The sequence below is a fragment of the Patagioenas fasciata genome, chromosome 23 (genome assembly GCF_037038585.1).
Source record: "Patagioenas fasciata isolate bPatFas1 chromosome 23, bPatFas1.hap1, whole genome shotgun sequence".
Classification (NCBI taxonomy): Eukaryota; Metazoa; Chordata; class Aves; order Columbiformes; family Columbidae; genus Patagioenas; species Patagioenas fasciata.
In genome coordinates this window covers 3,100,120-3,126,820 of record NC_092542.1, presented here as the reverse complement: position 1 = coordinate 3,126,820, position 26,701 = coordinate 3,100,120, and the positions used below count along the sequence as shown (strand labels likewise).

The following is a 26,701-nucleotide window of genomic DNA, read 5'->3' as shown; positions in this document are numbered from 1 at the left end:
CAATATTTATTAAAGTTTATTAGGTTACTGAGTATTATCTACAGTCATAAAATAGAAAGTGAGAATTTAAACCTGTACAAAGCAATGTACTGGTGAAGTGAGACGAGATGGAAACGAGGGAGCGCAAAGGGCATTGGAAGTAGGGAGAACACAGCTGCTTCCCTGCAGTGCTGGAAGACACTGGTTCCAACTGAAGGCAACCAAGCAGGGCTCCATACACACTGAATTTCCTTGTGTCCCACCCTGTAACAGAAACTAGTAAAAACCCCTATATTAAAAAAAATCATACAATATTAGATTAAAAAAGGTGCACATCGCACCCCACCCAGTCTTGGCACCAATTCTGTGCTTTACAAAATATACTATGCAAGTAGTTTATTTAAAAAAAGGTACCCTACAGCAGCTGTTTAAAACATATTCTTATACATACACCACAAACATATATATTAACATTTTCAACAACTAAACTCATTTGTACCTACATGGAACTGAAGGGATAACTCAAGAGCAAAACAAACCAACCACACAAACATTTTTCAAGACAAAGAAATGTGCAAAATAACCCCAGAAAGGCAGCATAGTAACCTGCGGGCAGGTCAAGAGAGCAGCTCCTGCTAGTAAAGGAGTGTCATCCTCTTTACGTGGCTACTGAGGTGATAATTGATTTGGGATATGCTGATTTTGCCTGAATTGCTCGTCCTGTTTATTGCAGTTCTCTCCTGCCCCCAGCTCTGGAAAGGTTCATTTTCTTCTCGAAGATCACCCCACTGATCTCTAAGTCTCACAAGTTGCATTCCACAGCAATCACCTTCTGGATTTCTCAGGCGCTGATGGTGCTTCTGCAGCCACACTGCTCCCACCTCCTCTGGGACAACCTCCACCCCCACGCAAGGAAGAGAGAACTATTCCTGCTGCATAGTTAAGTGGAGATTACACTGACAGTCTATGACAGAACACAGCCTGGGTTTGATGACTTTAAGCAGCTTATCTAAGAGAATTCCCTGGCAGAGCAATCAGAGAAGCACATTACTGTGTTCCTCTAAAGCCTTAGTATGGAACAGGCTATACAGAGAGCAGACCTAAACCAGCAGGACCTACAGCTGTGTAACAAGTCTCAGCTCATACAGCCCATCTTGCCCTATTGCACAAGAAGTTTGTCCCTTCCCTGTCCCCACATCAGCGAGGAAGCCCTGATCCTGGACTAAAACCTGTAGTTCTACGCCAAGCAGGCAGGTGAAGGCACGGTATGACTGCTCAATCAACTGAGTCCAACCCATTGAGAAGAGGCGGAACAGAGAATGGAGCCAGAGTACTGAGGAAGCAATGGTGATAAACAAGAAAGCGGGATTCACTGTCCAGGAAATCACATCAGAACATTGTGAGAAGTCCTGGCAGAGACACAAACATCAGCAACATAATGACTTCCTCCACATTAAGAAGTGTCCCCATGGAAGGCTTCTCTGTTTTCATGTTTCAGGGTTTGGGGGTGGTGTTGGTTTTTTTTGGTTTTTAAAAACTCAGCAATTAATTCTTCTGGTATTCCAGACTCTTCCCAACTCTGCTGGCCATTCCATGCCTTTCTATTGTAGGACCTGGTCTTAACATTTCCACTCCTAACGCCTTCCCTTCTCCCAAATTCTGGCCTTCCCTTGAGCTGGTGCAGAAAAATCATTCACTCCTAGGCTCTACAACCCAAAGGAGAAGCAGGGAAGCACAGAGCTTCTGTAAATTTGCAAGTGTGCTGTAAGTGACTTCCAAAGAACAAAACAGCTGTGAAACAAGGGTTCCTTGAGAGCTTGCCGGCAAGGGCACACGGAGACTTAAGCAGTGGCAGGAATACTTTGGCCGAGGAGTTCCAACAGCAGTGATGACAGGAGTGTGGAGAACCCATCGCCCAGGAGGCAGCTCCAATGCTTTCCCTTGGTTCCGACTCTCCGTCCATGAGCACAAGGGTCATTGGTAGAGCAGGTAACTCTTGAGGGAGGCCGGCAGCGGCAGCGCGGGGATCTCGCTCAGTCTTTCCTTGCCCAGAGCAAGCCTCACAGCTCGCCGGCACAAGTCCATCAGAGGCAGTGGTTCCGCTGGGAAAAAAAAGACCCAAGACATTAACAATCCCAACCCACAGGTTACACATTGATTTTTCTAGTTCTAAAAAATCTTGCCGAAAACACTGAGCAAGACAAAGCAAACGCTTGGCATGTTTGCAGGAGCCAAGCCATTCAACATCCACACATCAGCAACTTCAGCTCCTCAAATACACAGGCAGAACATGATATTTCTGTCGCGGTTATTTAAGCCATATATGTGTGTAAACAAAGAAAATCCCCTAATGGAAGTTTCCCCCTCTTCAACACCATTCAAGTCAGAACATCTTGCCTGTGTCTCTTATTGCAGTATGCAAGCAAAGCTCTGAAAAAGATTCACTGAAATAAAGACTGCAGCAAACAGTTGGATGGCATCATGTGGTATGGGTACCCAGAAAATACTGTGGTTTGTTTCTTATAGAGTAGGATAACAGCTGCCAACCGCTTCATTTGTACTACATATTTCCCATGAAAAACAAAGCCACCTGTCAGAGCTTCACATCACATCTTGTATTGTGACATTTCCCATTAGAGGATTCCCTCCTGTATCATAAGCTTGGGAGAGACAGAAGCCTTCAGCTATCATTTTTGCATCCTGTGCTTAGAAACACTGCACAAGATATTACCAGTTTTTCAGGAATGGCGTATGGGGCCCTTTGATGCTGAAGAGTCATTCACAACATGCAGGGGACTGAGGTCAAAGCCAGAGTTAACACATCACAGCTGCACAGGAAGACACCGATTAGTTTCTCAGAGCTTCTATTGCTGAATCTGTCAGAGTTCACCTTCACACAGCAAGCCGTGCGAGCCTAAGGGGTTTCTCCTCCTGAGAGCTAACACAAAGACATCCCAAATTAAGCAAATAACTGGACATCCTTCTAACAGCCCGAGGGCTCAGCATGCACCATTAGAAAGCTTCCTCTACAGACATCTTGGGCTGAACACAGACACCTAAAATCATCCACAGGAATGGAAAAGTTTGGCTGTGAAGCTCCAGTTTTCAGGAACCTTGATAGGTGCCAACAGCTCGAGCTTCCACTACTACAAGCCAAATTAATCTGACTGTTCATGCAGCTGCCTTAGAGCTGAGAGACAAGGAAAGCTTCGTTTGTCTAAGCATGGCCGTGTTGCTGCGTTTTTTACCATTATTAATTCCATTAATAAGATGGCTAGGAGTCCCTTCCAGGATCAAAGGTAGCAGCTGCCATTAAACACTCCAACAGAACAGTGTGGTCAGCAGCCTCTGATCAGGCCACTCCTGATTCCACTTTGGAAAAAGCAAACAGTCCTACTGCTCCACGGAGAAAACACTTCCAATGAAAAGTGGAGAAAGCTCACTTTGGTCTAGTTTTTGGCAAAGAGTCCGTGAGAAGGAGAGTTTGTTAGCAAGGAGAGACTTGGTAACAAAGTCAGGAAATACACACTTGAGCTGGTCTGTCTCCTCGAGTTCGCAGCCAGAGCTGAACTCGCGCCCGCTTCCCGCCTCTCCCTCCCTGCTCTGGATCACAAGCCATCACCTGCTCCGGGGAAGCTGCAGCAGAATGGTTTCTCTAGCAGCTCTCCAAAGTTCTCCCACTGCTTCAAGCATCAATTATTCCCACAGACTCACACCTCTATACGAACACCGGGTGAGGAGCAAACAGATCCGTCAGGGCAGCGCTGTTGCTTCCCAAGCCCCACCATTCACCACACACGTTCTGTGCCATAAGAGAGGCCGCGGCCGCGCTCAGCCCAAGGCACTGCTGGTGCTGCCTGCCCCCGACCTGCCGCAGCACCGCGCTGCCTCTTCCGCAGGGACAGCTCTGCACGCCTCGGCGCTGGCTGCGATACTGCTGGACAGAGAAGCCTATTCCTGGCAGCACTGCTTTGGCAGTTCCCAGTGTAGCTTATCTTTAAACCACTGGGGTAGAAATATGCTGCGTGCAGTGTCTGTCCCAATTCTTCCTGCTCTGGAGACGGCTGGGACAGAGCCATTGTCTAGCCAGCATCCCAGAGGACAAGGGGCCCCAACCTTCAAAGCCTATAGACATTAACGTAAGACATCCCCCTTTAATGGCCTTAAAAGGAGAGGATCTTCTTCCCACAGAGATTAAGAAGAACTCTGTCCTCATCTAGTCTGCACTGATAACCCAGTCTGACAGGAGACATCGAGACCAAAAGAGAAAGCACAGACACATCTGACCTCCTTCCATTCACGAGCACTACAGTCACTGGACAGTGTTGCTATTGAATGCTCAGCAGTGGTTAGAGCCAGACACCTTCTTTCTGTCTGTGCCAAAATAGCGTCCCGTCATTCCTGGCCTTGTGCCCACAATTCACTCCTGTGCCGAGAGCACGTTACAACCAAAGCAGTGCTGGAGGTGGCCGCTTCCTTGCTGAGCGCAGCTCTGTGCCAGCAGCTCCACAGACTCACTGGCTTGGAGGGGAGCTGCACATTTTGGCTTTGACCCTTCAGAAAAACCTGGTTACTGGGGCTGCTGCCATTCTGTAAGCTGTCATGGCAGAGTGAGCTCAGTTTCTTTCTGTTGGTGAGAAAGTGCTCTGCCAAGAGCCTTCTGCTTGGTGTTGCTGAGTTGAAGAGTATTTCTCAAAGCACTTGTGGATTTTGCTCCTATCTCTTTGCACAGCTTTCCTGGTTCTCCCCATCAGTTCAGTTTCTCTGGTGCCCAATGTCAGCTTTGTGCCCCATGTCACCAGTGCCAGGGGTTTGCCATTGCTGGCCCAGCATTAGAACATGTTGGAAGCACAAATAAAACAGCCCAGTATGTTAGAGCCTTTGGGCAGACACTGTTCTGGAATGCAGGGGAAACACTACTCTTTTCATATCAATACTGCCAAATTTATTTTGCTAAACATCATAAATCCAGATTTTAATCCACTTCCTTCACCTCTCTCCTCCACCCTACCCAGAGGACTGAGTCACAGTCTGGCCCAATGGGAACTTCTGACTATGAGAGATAACAGACTTTGGCACATTTGGACAGCCAAATTTATTACTAAGCTTAGCTAGAGATTGGTGTCCCTATTAGTAAAAGGCCTGGCATACAGGTTGGGCTGGCTACAATATCCAGACCTGCTCTAGAAATGCGCACTCTCTGCCCCAGAAGAAGCAGAGAAATAAGCTACTTTTTGAATATGAGACATTCCCACTTCCTTAAATAGGGACAGGTTTTCCTACTCCTGCACACAAGGGACTTTAAAAGTCCCTTCTTTAGACATTTAAGGAATGTGGTTGCCCCTCAGAGACTGTTTCCTGTAAAGAGACACCAGGATTACATTGCCAATAACACAACTGTCAGGAGGACATTCCTGCTGATACTTTGGTCGCTGCATAGAAAGGTTTGTCATCGCTAACTAGACAACTGGCATCACCTTCTCCCACCATTCTGCCTCCCCAAGCCCTCCAACTAACAGTACACACGGACAGCCAGACAAACTTTTCCTATTAGCCATCAAGGATTCAGAGCCGTCTCCAGCAATCCCACTGCTAACAAAACCCTCACCTCTTTAGTCAAACAAAAACCCTCCCCAGGATGGTCTAGTAAACCTGCACCTGAGTAGCACACAGATCTGTACTGCTAGAACAAATACGGGAGTTATACTCACGGTCAAGTCCATTCAAGTAGCGCATCCGTATTTCACAGTGTCCCCACACTGCGCTTACCACTGGATATAGCTTTTTCCCTTTGAGTCCCCGAAACGCAACACCCATGTATTGCCCATCTACAATGAAGCTCAGTGTCCCATCATCCATGTCCAGAACCACCAGGAAGGAGTCCGGCACAATGAATGTTTCATCCGGTTCTAAGAAGGCAGGGTAGGTTTTACTCGGCTGGTTCTTGCCATCGTGGTACAGTCTGTTGCGTCCAAGGTCCCACCCCCAGGATTCATGGTTGTTTCCCACCAGCGTCGTGTACCCTACTGAATGCAAAGGGGCATCTGCCGTTGCCACCCCGACCACAGCGTGCGTGCCCCGCTGCCGCATGGCCCAGGTGATCTGCCACACGTGCAGTCCTCGGGTATACCCCACTTTGCCTCTGATGGCATCTGTGCTCTGAGCCACCGGATGCCGGTGAAATATGAGTTTGTCTTCCTCTTTCACAAATACATTCAGCGAGCGATCGTCGTTGTTCCAAGAATGCATCAACTGGACTTCATACGATACCGGAGGCATGTCCAGCAGCACGTCCAGACGCGTGGGTTTGCTGTAGTCAAGCCCTTGGAGCTCCTGTTTCAGTGGTCTGTATACAGGGTCCCTCATATCCACAGTTTTTATCCCACCTGTGACCTTCTGACCCATCGTGTGTTCTGATTTCACCTATTTATAGGCTCCCAAGGAAAGCTCATCGATTCACCCGGCTGCTCCTGCTGTCATTCAGCCTTTCGGAGAAGGTTACCAGGAGACCTTGTCAAGATGTGCACCCGTCAGTATGGCCTAATGGACGGAAAGAAAAACAGAAAGGAGTTAAACATTAGCACATGCAGCCTTGTATGCAACATTTACAACGCAGTTTTAATCCATTTATCCTAACAACTTGTCCTTCCTTTCCACCAGGAAGGAAGGGTGATGCATACTACTAACGCAAACACAGAGATAGCATATAGATCAAATAGATAGGCACTAAGTTTCCAATGCCCCCTTCAGAAAAGCATTGGAATTTCTGCTTCTTTGTCTAAAGAAGGTATGGATTCAGCCAGAGCTCATCTTCTCTTTACAGTGAGTGCACTGCTCCTTATTACTGCACTACTAAACCTTCAGAGAACACATCTGTATTTGGGTTGCCTCCAGCTAACCCTGGTTTTACATCACAATCACTCATATGTTGTCCAGGCTGCAAAATGCAAGAAAATAGTTTATTCAATGCAGAAGACTCAGAACCCAGGACACAATAATGCTCCAGACTTACATTCTTCCCAATGGAACACAAACCATCTCACCATGACAGTCATCAAACAAGAAAAAAAGGGTTTCTCCATCTGGAGAGTTACAAACCTCTCAGAGATCAGCTGGCAACCATTGCTACAGGTTGGAGGAGAAAATGCTCTTCAACCACACTAAAGCTTTGCTAAGTACCTTGGAGGCCTGACTGCAAGTCCAAAGCAGCAGCTAAAACCGTCTGGGTCCAGCCTCAGCGTGCACCCATTGCAGCAGCTGCTGGTACCACTGGCCCCACTGAATTAGTCAGGAGAGCAGATAAACCTGCGGTAGGGTTTGTCTCAAAGGAGCAGCTGCAGTTTTCCTCTCCAAGAGGAAAAAAAAAATCCCCAGCTTCAGATGCAGAGTCCAGAGCGGGGGAAGCGAGATTCTTCTCACACTTTAGCAGTTTTCCATCCAAACTTCAGAGAAACCTCTCAAAAGTTGAAGCCAGCTTGGCTAGAGATACCAGCTCTCTTTGCGCACCTCTTCTCCAGCACTGCATCCTCTCAAGTGTCTCTGCTCTCTCTCGGCAACACAAACAACCCTCTGTAAGGCCACTGCCAAACTGGGGGCAGCTATTAGGAGAATTAGAAGCGGGAGAGGAGCAAACGAGCTTTCTAAGAAAAAAAAGTGTTATTTTAACATTTCCTGAAGTGAGGCAATCACCCAGAGCTCCTGCCAGCTACAGTCACAACACTTACTCACAACCAAGGACCTCATCTGGCATAGAAAACACAGTATGAATCAGATCTGGTTTAAAAATAAGGTTACTGGACATAAACAGCAAGGCTTCAGTTAGCAGGTGACAGGGACGGCTCATGTATGCTCTGGATTTGGGATCAGTTCACCAACTTCCTTACAGGTTTTTACTACTAGTCCGGGGTATGCCATTGGAACAGTAAGCTCAAACCTGGTAGTTCTTAAGTAAAGAGAAAACTACTTCTCCATCCTTCCCTCTTTTTTCCCCCCCTCCCCAAGTACGGAGCCTTCATGCTGTTGTGTACTCAAGTTATCATCTTTTACACCTCAAAGCTGACATCAATTCTGGTATGAAGATATTTGTGAAGACACTAACAGGTGTCTTCCCTGCAAAAAGCACATTAATGCAGACCACAAGAAATAATTTAAGGTTTCCATTAAAGTCATTTGCTCTGGCTGGGATAGAGCATGAGGATGCTGAGACCAAACTGAATCAGCTGGTGTTCTACAGAAAGAACCAGATGAACTACCTGGCATTCCCAAGGCTTATGGCGTATGGACAAGGCTGTCAGGAAAGCACACCTGGAAGGCTACAGGCAAATTCAGCTGTTGGAACTTGGATCAGGATAAAGGAACAAAACACAGGCAGAAGGAGGAGAGGCAGAGATTTCCTTGAGTACACGCGAGAACACTGCATAGGAAACAAGAACCAACACCAAGCAGACTGTAGGAGTATTGGTGCAGACTGCTTTGAAGCACAAAACGCTGGAGAGGAGACAATTCCCTTCATTAGCAAAACAATGCCTCATTCATTATGACTTTTGGCCTTTCACCAACATATGCTTCAGCACATCCCCATCAAGGCTGCACCAGAAAGGGAATCACCACGGTGAAAGGCAACAGGGACTTCAGAAGCGTGTGGCAGGACATCGCCTCCCTGCCTGCTCCAAAGAGAGCCGCCTTCCCTCAGCACCAGCTCCGCTCATCACTTGCGTTAGTTACGGCTTTTCCCAGGCACGCTATTAACACCATAGGAAGGACAATGAGCAGAATAAAGGGAGAAAGACAGGAAAAATAAAGGTTGGAACAAAGGGGTCGATCAGATGGAGAGCAGGCCAGATACTGAGCTCCACCTGCCAAGATTTAAGCGCCGCATGGCTCCTTACTAGGGCAAGGCAGCAAGTCCTGCTCAGAGCTGGCTCTGCTGGGCCTGGCACTAGTCTGGTCTAGAACTGCAGAGCAGCACTTTGCCCTACAGTCAGGAAGCAATTATGCCCTCATTTCTTAAAAGGAGAAGCCTCTTCATGCACAAGACAACACTGACGTCCCCCAGCAGGACAGAAACAGAAATGCTTACCCTCTTAAATTAAAGGATTAATGCCCTGGGCAGCTTGATATGAGACACAGCCAGCCATAAATGAAAAGATGCAGTAGGGAATTAGCTACTTCAGAACCTTTGATCTGTTACAGGTTTAGGTACAAATGTAAGCACTAAAAGGGCTTTTATCTATGATATCAACAGATCAGGCTTGCTGCAACCCCACTCTGCTTTATAAACACCAGCTCATCCCCACGATGCTCTGTTCTGCTCCCATACAATTTTCAGTTTCATTGTTAACCTTCTAGGCTTAAAAGCTTTAGAACAGAACTGCAAGAGTGTCCCTGAGAAAAATGTTTGCTGCTATTTCCAGTGAGAATTAGATCTCCCCTCCGTTTAGCTGTTCAGAGCAAGTAGGCAGTTTGCCATACTAGAAAAATACGCCAGATTTCAAAACAATTGCTTGCTGCAAATAGATCAAGACAGGAGACGAAGACATTTCAACAGAAGGTGACGAAGTCCCTGATGCCGAATGGGGAGAACAAACCTCTGCAAAGGAAAAAACCCCAAACCTACACGGCAGAGCAGAGCTGTTGTACAACTTCTGTTTAGGCACTGACATGAACCAGGCGAAATAACTGCCGAGCACAGACCTCTCCAGCTGGGGCAGCCAGCTTGGATTAGTTCACCAAAACACCACGTACAACAGAGCAGAGCCCATGGCCACATTTACCCCTTGAGCTGGCAGTGAACCTCAAAACACAGCCAAGAACCCAGCCAGGCAGATGCCATGGTCTCTAGAACATGCTTCAACACCAGAGGTCTTCTCCTTGCTCCCTCAATCGCATAGACATTCTGTAAAACTGAGATAAAAGCCAATGCCAAAAACATCCCAACCGAGGCGGAGAAAGAAGAACTCACATGCCTCAAATAGAATTCAAACTTTAACCCCAAAGAACCAGAACACTTAATTTTCCCTGGCATTAATTCTTGGCATCAAAAGTGTGCCCTTTACAAGACGCCTCGCCCAGCACTGATGCAATCACTGCAGCGAGTTCCTGGCTTTAAGCACCCTCCCCATCCCATTACATGCCGATCAAACCTGGGGGAAAAGCTCACCCATGCTGCTGAAGTTCCCCAGTGCTGTGTTGGCAGCAGCCAAGCAGCTACAGCACAGATGAGAGGAACAACTGCACCAACGACACGGTTCGAGGCAGTTTCGGAGTGTCGCAGTTTAGCTCGGATCAGGGCAGGGCAGACAACCCCGGCTGCCCAGCACGGGTTCTGCCGTGGCCCCGCAGATAAGGTTGCCACAGGGGCAGCTCGTCAGCCCCACCTCCCGAGAAAGCCTTTGGCTCAGCAGGTTCAGCTGCTGGCAGAGCTGCATGGCCTCCATAGAAAGTGAAACTGAGATCACTAGAGGTTGTGCAAGAAAGAATTAAGAAAGACGGCACGTGTTCCAGCAAAGAGGAAAAACCTCCAGCAGAGTGAGAGACCCTTGACAAGTAATGTGCTCAAGATATGCCGGGGATGGGGGGAACAAGACAATATTTGGAAATGTTTGATTTACCTAGACTACCAAGTTAACAAGCCGCCTTGCTAAGCCAACAGCCCCATCATCTACTAAGCAGACACCAAGAGCCCTGCTCTCCTGCTGGAGGCAGCAGCGTGCTCGCCCTGAGACACACCAGGAAAGGCTTCCGTCCAAGCAAGCCAAGAGCATATCATCTTACAACGCTACTAGGACTTGTAACCACCAAGAAGCAGCTTGTCTGTATGAACATGGCACTCTAGCATTCCTTTCCTTGGGATGATTCGGTTTCTGCAGAAGTTTTCAGTGTGATGAAGGCAGCGTGGCCTCTTGCACCATGCATGGAACGTCTGGTTCTCCAAACCAAAGCACTGACATTACTCAGAGCAGCACATCTGAGTAAACTAAAACCCCAAGTAACAACCACCCATCCTCAACTATGCCACTCCAAGGATGAGAAAAACCCACCTAGTCTAGCATAGATGCACCAGCTGCAGAAGTCAGAGGCTTTTCAGTTCTGATTTCTTCACATGCATTGGAGACAGTTGATCTGGGAAATAAAGCACACAGGTAGGAGGCAGGAAAGTCACACGCAACTTTTTCATCTTGTCCAGAGGTTGATGTTTTTTTACACCCTTGTACCTGTCCAACCCCCTTCAATTACTTTTCCTTATGTTATTGAGGCTTTGCACGTAAACAAGCTCTGCTTCCAGAGGAAGCCTCACATCCTTGTAAGGCTGAAACCTATGCTTGCCACACTGCAAACACACAAAACCCCACTTTTATAAACAAGCTGCACTTGAAAGACTCGTTTGCAGGGCTGAACCACCAAGTACACCGTCTAACAGCACTGGTCATACAACCTCCCTGTCCTTCAGCAGCCAGCTCTGTGCTGCTTCTCTACCACCACACTTTTTTAAAAATCAAAGAATAGCCCAACTTTTTGAAATTCTTCTAAAACCAAGGATTATACTGAGGCTTCTGCTCAGATGCCGTCTAGTATCACCCTTAGATAAATGCTCTTTCAGGGATGGAGCTGTCATTTTATCCGTACAAGGAGTGTAGTAACTCCAAGACAGCCAAGTGCTAATGCAGCCAGCATGGAAGCAGGTCCGATGAGCTCATCTCCAGGACCTGCAGGTTGGATGGCTACTCAGGACAAGTCCCAGGGTCTTCCAGGGCTCTACATGGTCCAGCCTCACAAAAAGTCGAGAGAAGACCCAGCATTTGGAAAGTCTGCCTTCGATCCAGCTCTTAAAACCTAAACTGCAAACCTACCAACAAAGGGCAGTGCAATCACACTGAAGACTGAGTTGGGGAACCAATCCAGGATTATATCATTCCCCAAGCTGTTTCCCTGCCCTGCGCTACAGACATTTGCCCACAGCTCACAAGAGGAGAAGAAAACAATGATTTTGACAGCTGTCTCCTCCAGAAGCCATTCGGCAGGTGGAGCAGTAAACTGCTCAGCATCCACAAGCCAGCACGTGGCCGAGCTGCTGTGCCTGCCTAATGCTTCTCCCTCCTTCCCTCCAGCGCTGGAGCCATAGCATCCTAAGGTAGGCTGCATTTAGAAAGGCATTTCCTCCACAATTAAGCCACTATAAATTCTAAATAGTAGATGTTTATGTTCAGAACCATTTGCATTAAAGCCACCCGCATAAAACATAATAAACCACCCTCTTGCACAAGAACTCCTTGCTTTTAGTTTTCCCCCTCCCCACTTACTGACTTGCAGCCCACACGGCTCACGGTCCATCCCTCATGTCCATCTAAGTATCTTGATTCATTAGTTTTGCCTGTAGGTGGGAAGGGGAGCAATGGGTGGAAGGAATGAAGCCTGATGTTTCTACTCCATCCAGAGTTTCCATTCCTGTATCAAAAGCACTTCGTTTTTTTTTGCTATGACTGCAAGATTAGCCAACAAAACAAGCTATCAGGACAAAGGTTTTGGTAACAAAGTGCTGTTTTCCCCTTGAAACAGCTAACAATGAATCACTGTGGTTTAACGCTGGCAGCAGCTGCATTAAAAGAAATCCATGTTTAAGTTCTCAGCAGTCACCAAAAGTCCCTTTCTGTCTCCTTCCTGGGTGACAGCAGGACAGTAACAGACATTCATACAGCTGCGGCTTGTACAGTCCTCTCCCATTTTGCAGCAGGTCACCCTCCTATTTTAGCTATCCCTTGGCTAGAAGTAGGTTTTTAGAAAGCCTTTCTTGTATGCTACATGCTTGAAGGAACAGGGGAAGCAATATGGTTGGGCTTGTTAGTCATAAGACTAAGACTATGGCATCCCAATTGTTTCAAGTGCTGGTTTAGAAGTCCCAGATTTTTCCAGGATAGCAGTTGTGCTGCTTTTCGTGAGCAAAATACAGCAAAGCACAGCACCTCCAGAAACACAGAGCCCACTGAGAGCTGAACGGTCACTCAGTACACACCAAGTATGAGAGCAGGAACTGAGCCCTTATTGTATTAAAGTCACATAGATTTGGGTGGTATAGACCTGAAAAGCAGCATTTGCTCAAAGAGATGGCTTGGAAATGTAAGGTGAGAATTTCAATCCCTGCTCCTAAAAGCAATACAGTATATTCTGTCAGGAGACATGTGGAGTCCAGCAGGATTCCTTTCTTCCAGAAAATAATTCGCAGTTTGAGCTACTCCGATATTAAGGTTGCCCAGTTACTGCCTCCTCCTTCCTCTTTTCATCTGAAGATGTCACAAGCACCACTAACAGCAAAGCAAAAATCCCCACAGCAATGCAGCTGCCAAGCACCACATTACTCAGCCTGTTGCCCTCAAACAGGTTTATTTTGTCTGAAGCTTCAGTATATGTATCTACATCAAATACATGCACTCCAGAGGGGAAGTTGTGCAAGCGGCTGGTACCGCTCACCAGCACTACAGAAAAAGAACAGTTGAAATCTGGGCCACATGGTAGAAATACATAATTCTTAGTCCATTACAACAGTGTCTCTTCTCCCTTCAGGTAGAGCATTAGATCCTTAAAGCATCACAAACAGAACACTGTTCTCTGCAAAAGAGCAGAGCACGTTCCATCACAGCAAATTCAGGGCCCTGTGGTGCAGAACTGAAGTTATGTCCCATCCCAGCTCCTTGTCCCTGGGGTTAAGCATCTTCCTCTCTGTTCAGGTCATTCCAGTTTCTTAATCAGCCCATCTCAGGTTGAATTTAGTGTTCGTCCTCATGTCAAATCCTAAACAAGTGACCATAGTCCAGCCTCTCTTTCTAGCTGTTAGTGCGTTCTTACTGCATAGTGAATTACTCTAAGCAATACAGACACAGATTTCATTCACGAGACTTTGTCTTACCTTGCCACATGGAAAAACTCAGCATTCATTACTACGTTCACGCAGATCTCTTCATCCTGGGCCAGTTAAGTGTTGAAAAAGAGGACTAAAGTCACATCCTCATGTGTAAAGACCCAGCAGATCTTTCACAGCTCGAACTACAGATTCAGGTTTTTCCTGTCCTGAGGTCTGTGGGGACTGAGGGTGTCACCAAACACAAAACCTCACAAGAGGAGACAGTTGAGTCACTGAGGAAGTTTTGTTTTTTCGCACTGTTTAGGAAACGATTCTGTTCCCGTAGCAAAAGGATGTTTTCAAGTCAGCACTCCTGCACATGCATCCAAAGCAGGAGCTCCATCATGATCGGTTCTTTAAAGCATATTTAGGCTTCCTACCCTGGAAGCCTGTCAGATTCTCCAATGCCTCCAGTGCCAGCAAAGCAGCCTTTTGTAGCCTCCCTCAGCAAGTCTGGTAGTTTCAGTAGGACCAGGCAGACACGACAAAACATTACGACTTCCAAAAAAATGCCTTTTGCAATTAATCTCCAAAAACATCTACCTTGTACCATTTTCTCAAGGTATTCCCCCAGCCCCTACTCTCAAATGAGATCTTAGACCCATAACCTGCACACCAGATGTGCCTCTGCTGCATCACATAGTTCTTATAACATGCTAAATGTCATACGTAACGTGTCCTTCCATGTCCTGACCACCGGCCAAGCCAGCCACAGCCTAAGTTTAGGAATTCTTCATTCCCCAAAATCACCTGTTACCTGGGCAATGCTGCAGCTCCACCTTATCCACCGGTCGCCATCCCTATGAGGGCAGACGTGCTTCAGCATCCCCCTTGCAAACAATTCTCCCAATGCACAGCTTCACCACACCACCCTTCAGAAATATTGCACCTCGCAGGAACGGGGCTCATCTTTTCAAGTGGAAAAGATGAAAGCCAGAAGCTGGACGTTCACACAAACCCCATGCTCAGTGCAAGTCTTTGAAGGCAGGAAGGCTGGGGAGGACGGGCTGGCCTGGGAACGACTGTCTGGCTGGAGGACACGGATCGCTTCACCGCCACAACGCGGTGTCTGAAGCCTCATGTTCTCCTCAGCTCCTTCCCCCCGCTGTGCTCCCCCTGGAGCTGCATGGTTGGAGCAATCCTGATAGCATCAGCCAAACACCGCACCCCATAATCAGCTGGAAGGAAAACAATCCGCAGGAACAACGCGCATCAACACCAGGGCCTGCCACCCGCTCCCCATGCACATCCTCACCTTCACCTCCCACCCAAAAGGAACAGTCACTCATGTTCCCAAGCAAGGAGGGATCTGCTTGTTAACCCTGAGCAAACTTCAGGAGCTTCCAACCCTCAGATTTGTTTCAAAGGAGGAACACTGAATTACCTTCAAAATAAAAACAGTTTTATTGTCAGTTAACTAGGTACTTTGCTTTGAAATACAGTTTCTTCCCCTGCATCAAAGGGCTGTTAATTTTAGTCTTGTAGCAAAAAAGTAGAAGAAAGGAAAGCAGCATCTGCTTGGAAGAGATGAATGCAAGATAAAAGGTGCCTGTGACAGAAAGCTGGCAGCAGCCTTATGTTTTCTATTCAAGTTTGATCTCGGAACAGCAACAACCCTTAAAACATAACAAAAGCTGTGGAAAAACCCTTTCCAAATTCAACAACATAGCCAGAAGATGCAATTCCTCTTCTCCAACTGCTGCAGCAGCCAGTTGAGGTGAAGAGTCCAGACAAATCCAGACTTGCTATCCCAGCGTAATCAAGCACCTTGGCTTGCTCAAGTCCACAACATCCCCCTCAGCTTCCAATTCCCTCTTCCCTCCCAAGCCTCCAGAGGAAAAGCAGTTTCCTAGGGATGTCCCTGAGCAGAAGGAAGCAGTCACACCACGGCTGAACACCTCCAGAACGTTTGGGCACAAGCAGCTTGCAACCCAGCCAGTAACAACAGGAAAAAAGTGTTGGCATTTCTCGTCTGCCTAGTACGGCCTGTTCTTTGCAGGGAGACAAGTCAGGATCATCATGAGGTGGTTATATAACGCAAGTTTTGAGACATGGTCAAGGCCAGCCCTGCGACAGCAACAGAAGCACTGACATTTGCCACACAAGTGTACCAAGGGTGGGTCGACCGTGCTCTGTTTTAAGTGGATTTACGAGCGCTTCACACACAAGGGCAGGGGATGGCAGCTTTTACAGCACTGGGAACATTGGAAGAGCAGCCATGCTGTGGTGTTCAGTGGGTTTCCACTGGAAATAAATCGAACAGGAAACGTACGTTCTGCAACACCACTTGCACCATCTAACCAGGGAGAAGAATATACATGCACCTTTCTCTTGTCTGCACCCCCTCACCTCCCAGTACCCCCAAGAGAAGTCCCTCAAGATACCTTTACTATGCAGACTCATTAGCTTTACTCTCCAGGTGTGCTTAGTAAGGTAAACCTTCTACATCCAGGAATACACACAACAACAAACCATCTCACACAGCCCGCAACAAAGTGCTGAACTAAGAGGATATTCCTGGCAGACAGATTACACAAGAGGCAGCTCCCACTGCCAGCTTTACTGGAAGGGACACGGCAGCTCCCCAAAGCTGAGCATTCTGGGATGATGCCTCACTAGATTTCTGACTTGTCATCAGCCAAAAAAGTCTAATGACATGGCTGGACTCTGTGTTTAAGTATAATTGTCCTGGGACATACCGTAATTAGGAAGAGAGACATTGTACATCTCGGTGAAGCCTACAGCTGGGCAGTCTCAGCATGATGCAATGTTTTGCTTTCACCATTACCTGAAAGGGTTCTTGCAAATTGCTGTGGTTGGTTGGGATAGGCAGGGTGACCAAAAACTTCATCTGGGTTCTTACATCACACAGCAAAAGGCTTCACATAGCACAGCACAATTTTAGAACCTCTTTCTAGCTGGACTGCTTAATTTTATCCCTGTACAAGTGCAACTAGACAAATCAGATTTGCAAGTGCAGAGCACGCCAAAATTAAACAGATTGAAGCACGTTACACAAACTGTGGCTGCAGGAATCCACATGGTGCCTTCAGAGGACATCTGCACTGTAGGGTGGCCAGATATCCGAGAGCAACTTTTTCCTGGAAAAAAGCTGTGGTAACACAGAACAAGTGTTTTTGCCAAAAAGCACAACCAAGACGTGCACCTACAGCACTGTTCAGTTGCTTCACTCCGGGTTAGTGCCCAGAGTGACTGGTTCAACTGGCAAGGAGCGGAATTTGTCCCTTAGTCTTACTGGGCACACTCAGAAATGCATTTCTAAGCAACAGTTTCACTGGCTTCAGCTCTGTTCATAAGGAAGGTTCTGGAACACCCCAAGCAGCTTTGAAAAGATCTTTAAATTAGGAAGAAGCACAGTGTCCTGCAAGGAAGGAAAGACATGGCCACTGCTCAGTGTCTGAGGTCTGTCTGGGGGTGAAAAGGGATGCTAAGATGGTTTTATCCCTTCTGTTTCCACCTTTCAAATGCCCCCACACCACCACAGAAGCCTGGGTAAGCGGAGTGGGAAGAACATGCATGTTCACCACCTCTTCCCTCCCCAGGGCTTCTCAGCAGACTAAACTGTGGGTTCCCTCTCTAAAACAGCAAAATTCCAGTACCTGTAATTAAGCTGACAGCTTTCTGCTGTGACATTGCCATGAGTCCTTTCCATTAAAGTTACCCATTCAAAAACCTCCGCAATGTAAGAGACAAGAAACAGCACAATGGTCGGTGATGGGACCAGTTCGCTCCATACGAGCGAGCCAGAGTTGTCTTATCTGGGCATTCACCAGCTGCCAGTACTTTCACAGTTCAAAGGCAAGACAAAAGCTGTACAGTCAACCTATCCTCCCAACACACTGCATTCCTCATAGGTCCTCATAAATCAACATGCCTTCTAAATAAGTGTTTAATATAAACATTTGTACAGTCACTTAATTCCTGGTGAACCAAGCTATTTGATGTGGGCCACAGAAAGCTCCCATGACATCAGTGGAAAGTTTCCAATTAGGAAACCAAGTTAGAAACACACTAATAGAACTTAAGAAATAGAGAGAGGAAGAAACCTTGTAAAAACAATCAAAAGATCTGTTCTTAAGAAAGATGCACTCAACATACTTAGCAACAAGCAGAAAATATAAAGCTGCCCTGCTTTTCCAGAGTTTAGCAAGCAAGAACTGTAGAGACGGAAGCACAGTTATGGCAGCTGCTTCCTTCGGTATCTAAGCTTTGGTCTTCTCTAAGGCTGGTCAGTCTCAGCCAACATATGTTGGGCTTCTTTTGGCTGCTACTGATGTCCCTACTCCTCCTTTTGAGGAGGCTGGATGGCTCTGCCAAGATTCACCATGTACAGGCATCAATTTGAAAGCAATGGGAAGGCCACTGCCACCCACCATTCAGTGCACCACAACCTCCAAAGCATGGAACAGACGTAAACCGCCTAGAATATCTAATGCTGGGAACATCCAACAAAGCCACCAGATCCAACAGTATTTTCCTCCCTTAAAAACCTCACATCAGAGGAAAAACAACAAAAAAAACCAACCCAAATTTAACCTGCAGTTTCCTTTCTACACTCAATTCATTACACTACTACTTCCAATATTCAATGAAAGTATAAGTCATCCTACACACCCATCCCCTATAGATAATCCCAATGCTTTGGTGATGCCATACTAAGATTGGAAACAGCTGGCACAGAGATATAACCACGGATAAACGCATCTGGGCATGTATTATCTGGACTGCCCAGCTTTTCTATCAGTCTTGCAAGCAGCAGGGTTGCACTGAGCAACCTGCAAAGCCACCTCGTTCCCTGCTGCCACCTGCCCTGTCCCCGCTGGCCGAGGGACAGGACCTGCACCTGGTACCTGCTCAGCACCACAGCCCTGGCTCGGACAGCCTTCCATGGCCCCCTTGTTTTGTGGGTGCCTTAGACACGCTAAAAGATTTCAGAGTACATTGAACACTGTACTAGCGCTAAAGGCACACCTCGAGTAAAATTACTGATGAGCTTTCTGCTGTACTGTTTTGCACCTTGAAACGGAGATTCCCCATTAGGCCAAGTGTCCTTTCAAGAACAGCCTAGACTGGGAAGGAACTGGCTGGCAATTTCTGGAAAGTTTGAAAACAGCCTAATCCAAACAACATCAAAGCACAAGCCTCCAAGCAAGCACTGGTTATAATACCCTATAACCTTCCTGTTCACCTTAATGAACATAAGCTTAACAATTAAAACAAAAAGTCATTCTCCTAACTCAAATATATAGCATCCCCTTACAACCACAACTCTACAACAAGGGACAAAGATTGAAGGCATGAGTCACAGCCAAATTCCTTTTTGGAAAAAAGGCAGAGAGCCCCTATAGGAAAAAATACCACCAAGTACATATGCAAGTACACCTAGCAGCAATGATTCTCCTCTTCCAAAATTAATAAGCTCAGTAAAGCAGCAGATTCACTGTAGTTCCTTGCAGGCAAACATCTGGACAGATGTGCCATCCTGGAGTGACACGGCACCCTTGGCGAGCTCGCCCCAGTAAGGCAGCGCATTGCCCTGGCTACGGCCGAGCAGGAGCGCCCTTGCACAATCACAGCCCGCCTGCAGATGTGGGTCTTGCTCCTTCCAAGCCCTCTCCAGTCAGCTGTCCCCTCCCACTTAAAGTGTTGACACACCAAGCTGTGCCTCCTGCAAATCCAGTTCAGCGTCCGCACACCAGGCTTTATCTGATTACTCAGGTGAAGACTCGGGTTTTAATGTTATTCATGCCAAAAGTGCAGATTTGGGGCTGAGTGGGCACAGAAGACCTGCCCCTTCAACTGTCTCACTGGAAGGCAACTTATCACAGGCACTTGGCTGTATCATACCCAGAGGAACACATGAGGAACACCAGTACCCCAACAGAACAGGAAAGATTTAGCTGGGGAATATGTAGAGTGAACCTTCCAGTAAAGATCTCAGTTCCTTCCAAAGCTGTTTCTTGCAAACACTGAGTTGAGAAAGTTAAACTATTTAGCAGCTGGTTGGTCCTTGAGTAGATCACCTCTGAGTCAATTACCTAAAGGAGATATCAAGAACAAACTACAGCATCCAAATTCCAGGATGAACCTCAGCCACTGAAATGAACCCATAGTAATAAACATCAATACACGCTTTGCCCTTTCCTCCCTCTACCCCAACAAGCAGCAATGCAAACCCACAACGTGGAAAACCAGTAGCATATTACCATGGCACTCTGCCTTCATTCTCTGCGTTTTCACCATTACCCAAGCTCACAGACTCTTCACAGCAGATTATCTGCCCCTTTTTAACTTCAACACAGCAGCTGCACACAGGCAGGCCAGCATGCCACATACCTAACCTCACAGCAATATCCTGCTGGAATCAGCGCCATGTATGCAGCTCTCCTGCCCTTTCCTCTTAGGCTGCAAACCAAGCCGTGCTAGCAACATCTAAGAGATGCATGTGACCGAATCAATACCAGAGGCAAATCGGGGGCTGAAACCACTTATAACTGCCTGTCTGATCCTCGTTGCAAGAGGCACACACGGCACTCCAAAAGAGCCGCGAGGTAACTGGAAAGAAAGCAGTGCCCTGGCTCACAAAAACACCAAAACGTTCGCTAGATTGATTCACTCCCACCCCCAGCTCCGTTTTGTTCCAGCTGGAAGTGCACAACGTGCCATATGGAAAACCCCAGCACATCAGTGGTGAAACTGAGTGGGCCACGAGGCGCAGAAGCCAAGTGCTCCAGCCAGCAGCGCTGAACCGTGGCAGCAAGCTGGAGGGTAACAGTCCAGCCTGTCACACAACCCCAGAACACAAAGTCCGAGCAACCGCATTTCCTGCCCACAGGAGCCCAGCCAGGTACTTTCTGGACTCACAGAGGCCCCAAACCTCTTTTCAGCAAATGTGTCAACAGGTTCCTTCTGCAGCTGTTCAGCAGTTCATAGGAACCTGGACATAAATGGTAATTCTCCCAGTTCAGCTCACCCCTCACCAGCTGCTCCACAAAGTTTTGGGTATTCATTTACATGGGCATGAATTGAAACTGGTTCCAAATGTACTAGTGCCTTGGGATTCGTATGGAACAAACCAATCCCTTCCCCATTGTCCAAGTTCAATAATATGACCAGTTTAGCCTTTAAATAGCATGGGGAGACCAGCTATCAAAGAGACAGTCCCCATGTAGAACTGCTGACAACACAGCGCCAACTCCATCCATTCCACATACAGAATGTCCCAATGCCTCCATAGCATGGACCAAGGACTGTTTGGAAGCATTTTCAGGATGATTTGTCTCTTCTCACAGAGAAGCAATGCTGCTTTCCCCACAGCACAGCTCACGGGGCTACAGCACTACAGACCCAGGGCTCCTGAAGCACAACATGACAACAAATTAGGGTATCCAGGCAAGAACCACGCTCGGGCAAATCCAAGACTTCCCTCAAGCCTCCAGACACTGCAGTTGGAATGCAGGCGTTTTTCACATCTCTAGTGCAGAGTTTAACTTTCAAAAGGCCATTGAAACCAGAATTTATCCACAGTCAAGTTTAGACTTAGAGTTTCTAAGCATCTGACACCAACGTAGCCTTTTCATGTAAAGAACAGCTTGGCCTTACCCCTTGCTTGCTTTTCTTGGCTGTTTACCATGTGTGGCTCATGTTCTTTAAAACCAAGTTGTTTCTGCAGTTTTTGTGCAACCGAGTGCCTTTGTACATTTATGGTGTCAAGGCCCCATCTGGGATCTCCTCAGGACAGATTCCTGACTTGATAACATACCAGCTATCCAAAGAAAGCAGTCTGAAACCAACATCTACACAGCTGCTCCAGCTTACAAGCTTGATCAAATTCCCCTCCCAGGCTATAAGAAAAAGCCCATGTTTGGTAACTCCCTTCAGACATTACCACCTTCTGCCCCACAGCTCTCCAGTCAAACATTGCTCCTCTCACTTTGAGATCAGGCAGATGGTGGTGGGGTTTGATTTTATTAAGCAAAAACCCTTCTCCCAGGGAAGGGTTTGCTGGTTAAAAGCCTTACTATTATACAATAGCATCTGCTCATCCCAGTGGTCCAGGCACAGAGCTCAGATGTAGTTAACATGCTAAGAAATTGTTCTTCCCTTTGTACTCTTCACAAAGAAGGGGTAAGTTTTACTCAATTCCAGCTCAACAGGAGGACATTATTCACGGTTCAGCTGACTGTTCTGTCAGGACCCTTACTCACTGCCTTTGCATCCTGGGGGCGGACCTCAATACAGCATCCAGCTCACACCAAATCTATTTTACTAGGGAGGGGTCTAAAAGACATAGAGATGAGGCTCTAAGGGACATGGTTTAGAGCTAGATTTAGGTTATGGTTGGACTTGATGATCTTAAGGGTCTCCTCCAACCAAAATGATCCCATGCTTCTACAAAACTAGTACTTTTAAGATAGTTTTCTCCCACTCACACTGTGTAGCACATGTTCCATCCTTGCTAAGGACAACTGCACTCATTTCCCCCAACCATCATTATTGAAACAGCAGCAGCTGTAGCAGTTACTTACATGGAGTAATCAAAGGAAGATTTTATCTCTTTTTTTGCTGCTCAGAGCGGTGTAACAACTGGAATGAGTCAACACCGTGACATCCAACCATTCTATGATGACCACCAGCAAAGCGGTCCAGTGACTGCAGTTCAGTAACCTTGGTTCTCAGACACTTACTCACTTTTATTCTGCAGGCATTACACAGCTTCGTCTGGAAGCGACTGGTGTCTAACCTGCATCTTGCACCAGCAGCTTCACTTGCTAAGTCACATCACATGCGTGCAAGAACAAAGGAGGGCAGCAAGCTTTATACACCAGCCTTTGGTAGAATCGAAGTTGGGGAAACTCATAGCAAAATAGAGCCTATTAGTACAACCTATGCAGGTCTAATAAGCTGTTTCTCCATGGCTATAAAGCCACATCACTCTACTAGTTAATACAAGTACAAGCCTTCTTCCACAGGACATGAAGGTAAGTACAGCCCAGCTGAGGTCATCTCACTGATGCTCCCTGCCAGCACCAGTTAATCCTCACTCCCCATGTCAACACAAGCCCTCAGCAACTCCAGACTCCATCAGTACGTGTGTCCTACAGCCCAAAACTATGACCACGACTTGCACTGGCCTGTCAGAGCCTGGTTGAAATAGGTACCAGGTGCCAATTCCAGCATACCCAGTGGCACCAGCCACAGGAATCTGACCGAGACACGAACCTCAGACACAGCACACTCCCTTCCATATCTTCAAAAACTACATCGTGACCTGGAAGATGAACTGTCAGCATGGTCTGCTCTCATTCACAAAGCCTGGCATGCACGGTGTCCTAACTGGCTCACCAGCTACAGATTTTTAATTCCAGTAAGTTCATGAATTCTTAACTAGCCCTTGCAAGACAGATTTGAGAAGGCGAGCAGTCCTTGCAGACTGCTTTCACTTTTTCTGAGGAAAGGAAATGTAGGAGACCAGGGGAAAAAAAATAAATGAACAAAATAAAGACAGAGAAGAGCAGTAAGCAGAGCACATTTTCTACATCCAGGATCTCGCAGCAGCGAGCTGGCTCCACACAAACACAGCACATGGCGAGCCAGTTCCTGGAACACAAACCCGCATCGCAGAAGTGCCTAACAGAAGTTTACAAACAAACTCCAACCACGTTATAACGTACTTCAGTAACCTCTAAAGCAGAGGAGAGAGGCTGCAAAAGCCTGCAGCTGACGTACTGCAATAATTTGATGCCCCCCCAGAGGAATACACTGCTGAAGCTCACCCCTTCTCTTAAGAACTAAGAGGGAGAAGAATAAATTGCTGCTTTATGCATCCATCAACACAACTAGCGAGAGGCAGGACAAGGCCAGTGGTCGGGCACACTGACAGCAGAGCAGCCACTGGCCCAGCGGAAGATGCTCCAACACAAGCCAGCTAAGTGCTTCCCCGCATCACCATCCACTGTGTAAACAGTAGCACAGCTCCATCGCATTCCCAGTGTTTCCCTTATCAACTCAGCATGGAAACATCCTTCTTCCTGGAATAGCCACTTTGACCCCATCCATCCTATAGCCAGGTCTCTTTTACTGCAAGTCACTGGAAACTCCATGTAGTTTGGTCTTGGTGGCTTAGCAGTCAACTTGCACCCAGCAAGACTAAGCTGCCTACACTGCTGTGCTTTGCAACACACAATCTGGTGTAGAAATCAGATATCAGAGGGGTGGGAATGGCGAAGATTGCTTTGGGGACAAAAGGTTCATCTATTCATCCCACATTGCTATCAGGAAAAAAAATCCCTCATCTTTCTCCAAGGCTGCAACTCCCATTTTTACAATCATTTTGTAAACTTCCTTATCTTGAGCAACTGCTCAGACAATTCATAGGTTTCTGATCAGGCACGGCCACCACCAACCATCAGCCACACTGACTGCCCACTCCTCGGGTAAAAAGGAGAGCACACGGCACATTTCAACACAACGCTGCAGCAAGATTAATTCCTAGCATAGGTTTATGTAACATCAAAACACATGTATTAGTTAGGCCTTGTAAGGTGTGCTCCAGAGAGCACCATTGTAACCACAGACACTGAACAATCAGCTCGGTTTCCTTAAAGAGCCGAACATCTCCAAACTGACATTATCAGTGTTTGCTTTTCAAATCCACACGCAGCTCCGCCAGCTGGCAGCCACCCACCCACCCACGGCATCCCACGGCTCCGGGAGCCTCCGAGCGCTGCGAGTCCTTCGGGCCCCGATGCCTCCGTGGGCAACAGGTGTCCCGTTACCGCAGCGGTCCCCGTGTCCCCCCGCTCCCAGGGCCGGCCACACTCGCATGCAGCAATCACAGCGCCCGAGCTCCCGCGGTTTGCAAACGCGTCGGAGCAGCTCAGCGGGGTCAGAGCGCTCAGCCTCACCCCAGCCTGCCGTTCGTTGTTGTTTTTAAGTTGGTACCGATTCTAGGCAGCCTGCAGGTAGAGACTCGCTCCGCTGGGCACGGAGGCGCCTCCGCGGACGGAGGCGGAGGCCGCGGCATCCCCGGCCCGGCCGCCGCTCCCGAGGAGCCCCCCGGCACCCACCCCGCACCGCGCCGCGCCCGGCCCCGCCGGCTCCTACCGTTCGGACCATGGCAGCGGCCGGGCCGGGCCCCGCCGGAGGCTGCTCCCGCGGCCGCGCTGCGCAGCGGAGAGCAGCGAGGGCAGCGCCCGCCTCTCCTCCGCCACGGCGGGGAGGCTGCAGCCGCAGCTCCTCCCGGCGCCAGGCGCGGCAAGCGGGGCCCGGCCCGTCACATGGCCCAAATAGCGCCCGGCGGCGGCCCCGCTCCGCCCCCGGCCTGGCCCGGGGCGCGGCCCGGCCCGCTCCGCCCCGCGGGGGCAGCCCAGGGCGGGCAGGGGCGGGGGAAGCGGCGGGGCCGGGGGGCGGCACCGGCGGGGCGGGCACGGACCGCGGGGCGACTCGTTCGGCTTGGGGGGGCACAATATCGGTTCGGGTCGGACACACGAGCCCCGTCCCAAGCAGAACCGCGGGTGACCCGGGTGGAGACCAGCGCTCAACAGCCGGCAGTATTTCCCCATTAAATCAGGCTCCTGTAATTCTTCACTGGCTCCAGGAATGCCTAAAAATAGCAGGGAGTTTCAGGCTTAACACTGTTTATTTCTTTTATGGACGATCCAGTCGCTTTTTAATGAATTGCATCCTCGGGCTCCTTATACATTGGCACAATGTTGCGATATTTGCATTGCAAACACTCTAGGGAGCGTGTGTTTGCTATTTTTAAACTGATTTGTTTACAAAAACAAACCAGGGAAACACAAATCTGTTCATTTCAGTCTTGTTTTCAAAAACCAGCTTTCTGGACAAATCTGACCCAGTAATGTCTCTCTGAGATGATTCATTGTTCATTTTTCCCAGACAAAAAGAGTCTGTTTGTAACAATACTGCTTGGAGCTATAAACCAGGGGATTGTCATAAATTAAGCAAGCCATATTGCATGGGATACCTCCAAGGACCACCTAAGAGCTTCAGGAAGCGGTGTGAATGATTCAGGAGGTGGCAGCCTGCCATCTGAGTCAGACAGAACCAATGCCACTGCATGCTGCTGAAGCTATTGTGTTTTGGGGCCTGGACATTAACATTGGGCCTCGACTAGTCCTTATTGCTAATGGTCTTGAGGCACATGAGAAAAAAAATAGCATAATTAATTTGTGTGTCCTCATTTTTATGTCCCCGCTTCCAGAAGGTTTTGCCTTTATGTCATGGCCTTAATTCAAATAAGGTTCAACCATAAGTGTGCAAGCGTGTTCTCCTTACCTACCTTTTAATTAGGCAGGATACTCAGCCATCCTTCTCCTGGCCCTGTGCCTCTCAGGGGTGTGGAGATGAATAGTTAGGAAGGCGATTCCTGGTTGTACATGTGTGCTGATCTCTGGGGAGGCTGGCAGAAGGGGGAATGCTCTGCTGAGAGCCGAACCGGCTCTTTGTCACATCTCATGGAGCATGCATGAACGTACAACTTAGTTACACCAGCGCTTCAAAGGAAAACAACCCTGCAGCTGCACACGGGATGAAAGGAGCCCAAGATCTCACTTGTGGAGACTCCAAAGCAGGTTCTCCTTGGCCTGCCCAGCCACAGCTCCCCAGGGGCAGCCCAGCACCGGCACCAGAGACAGACATGTCACCACCGATCCGGGCGGGTTGTGACTGACGTCTGAGAACCGCGCAGTTTGCCTGTGAATCCTGCTGCTCTGCTGACTCCACCACAGTCGCGTTGCCTCCCTCCCAACGCGGGCCAGCACCGTGGCCTGTTCTCTCTCCCTG

General features: G+C 48.1%; 1 protein-coding gene across 3 annotated transcripts; it reads right to left on the bottom strand.

Annotated features, from left to right (window-relative positions):
- Window positions 1–25,157, bottom strand: SPSB1 (splA/ryanodine receptor domain and SOCS box containing 1). Of its 3 annotated transcripts, XM_065855295.2 has the most exons (4): window positions 25,001–25,157; window positions 11,019–11,100; window positions 5,691–6,519; window positions 1–2,081 (listed from the first exon to the last, which is right to left on the bottom strand). In XM_065855295.2, exons 3-4 carry the CDS (start codon window positions 6,382–6,384, stop codon window positions 1,954–1,956), a joined length of 822 nt encoding a protein of 273 aa, XP_065711367.1. In that variant the 5' UTR covers window positions 6,385–6,519; window positions 11,019–11,100; window positions 25,001–25,157; the 3' UTR covers window positions 1–1,953. The 3 variants fall into 3 exon arrangements, with proteins under 3 accessions (XP_065711367.1, XP_065711366.1, XP_071654429.1); XM_065855294.2 differs by lacking the exon at window positions 11,019–11,100; XM_071798328.1 differs by lacking the exons at window positions 11,019–11,100; window positions 25,001–25,157 and adding an exon at window positions 24,802–24,850.
- Between the last annotated feature and the right edge of the window lie 1,544 nt (window positions 25,158–26,701).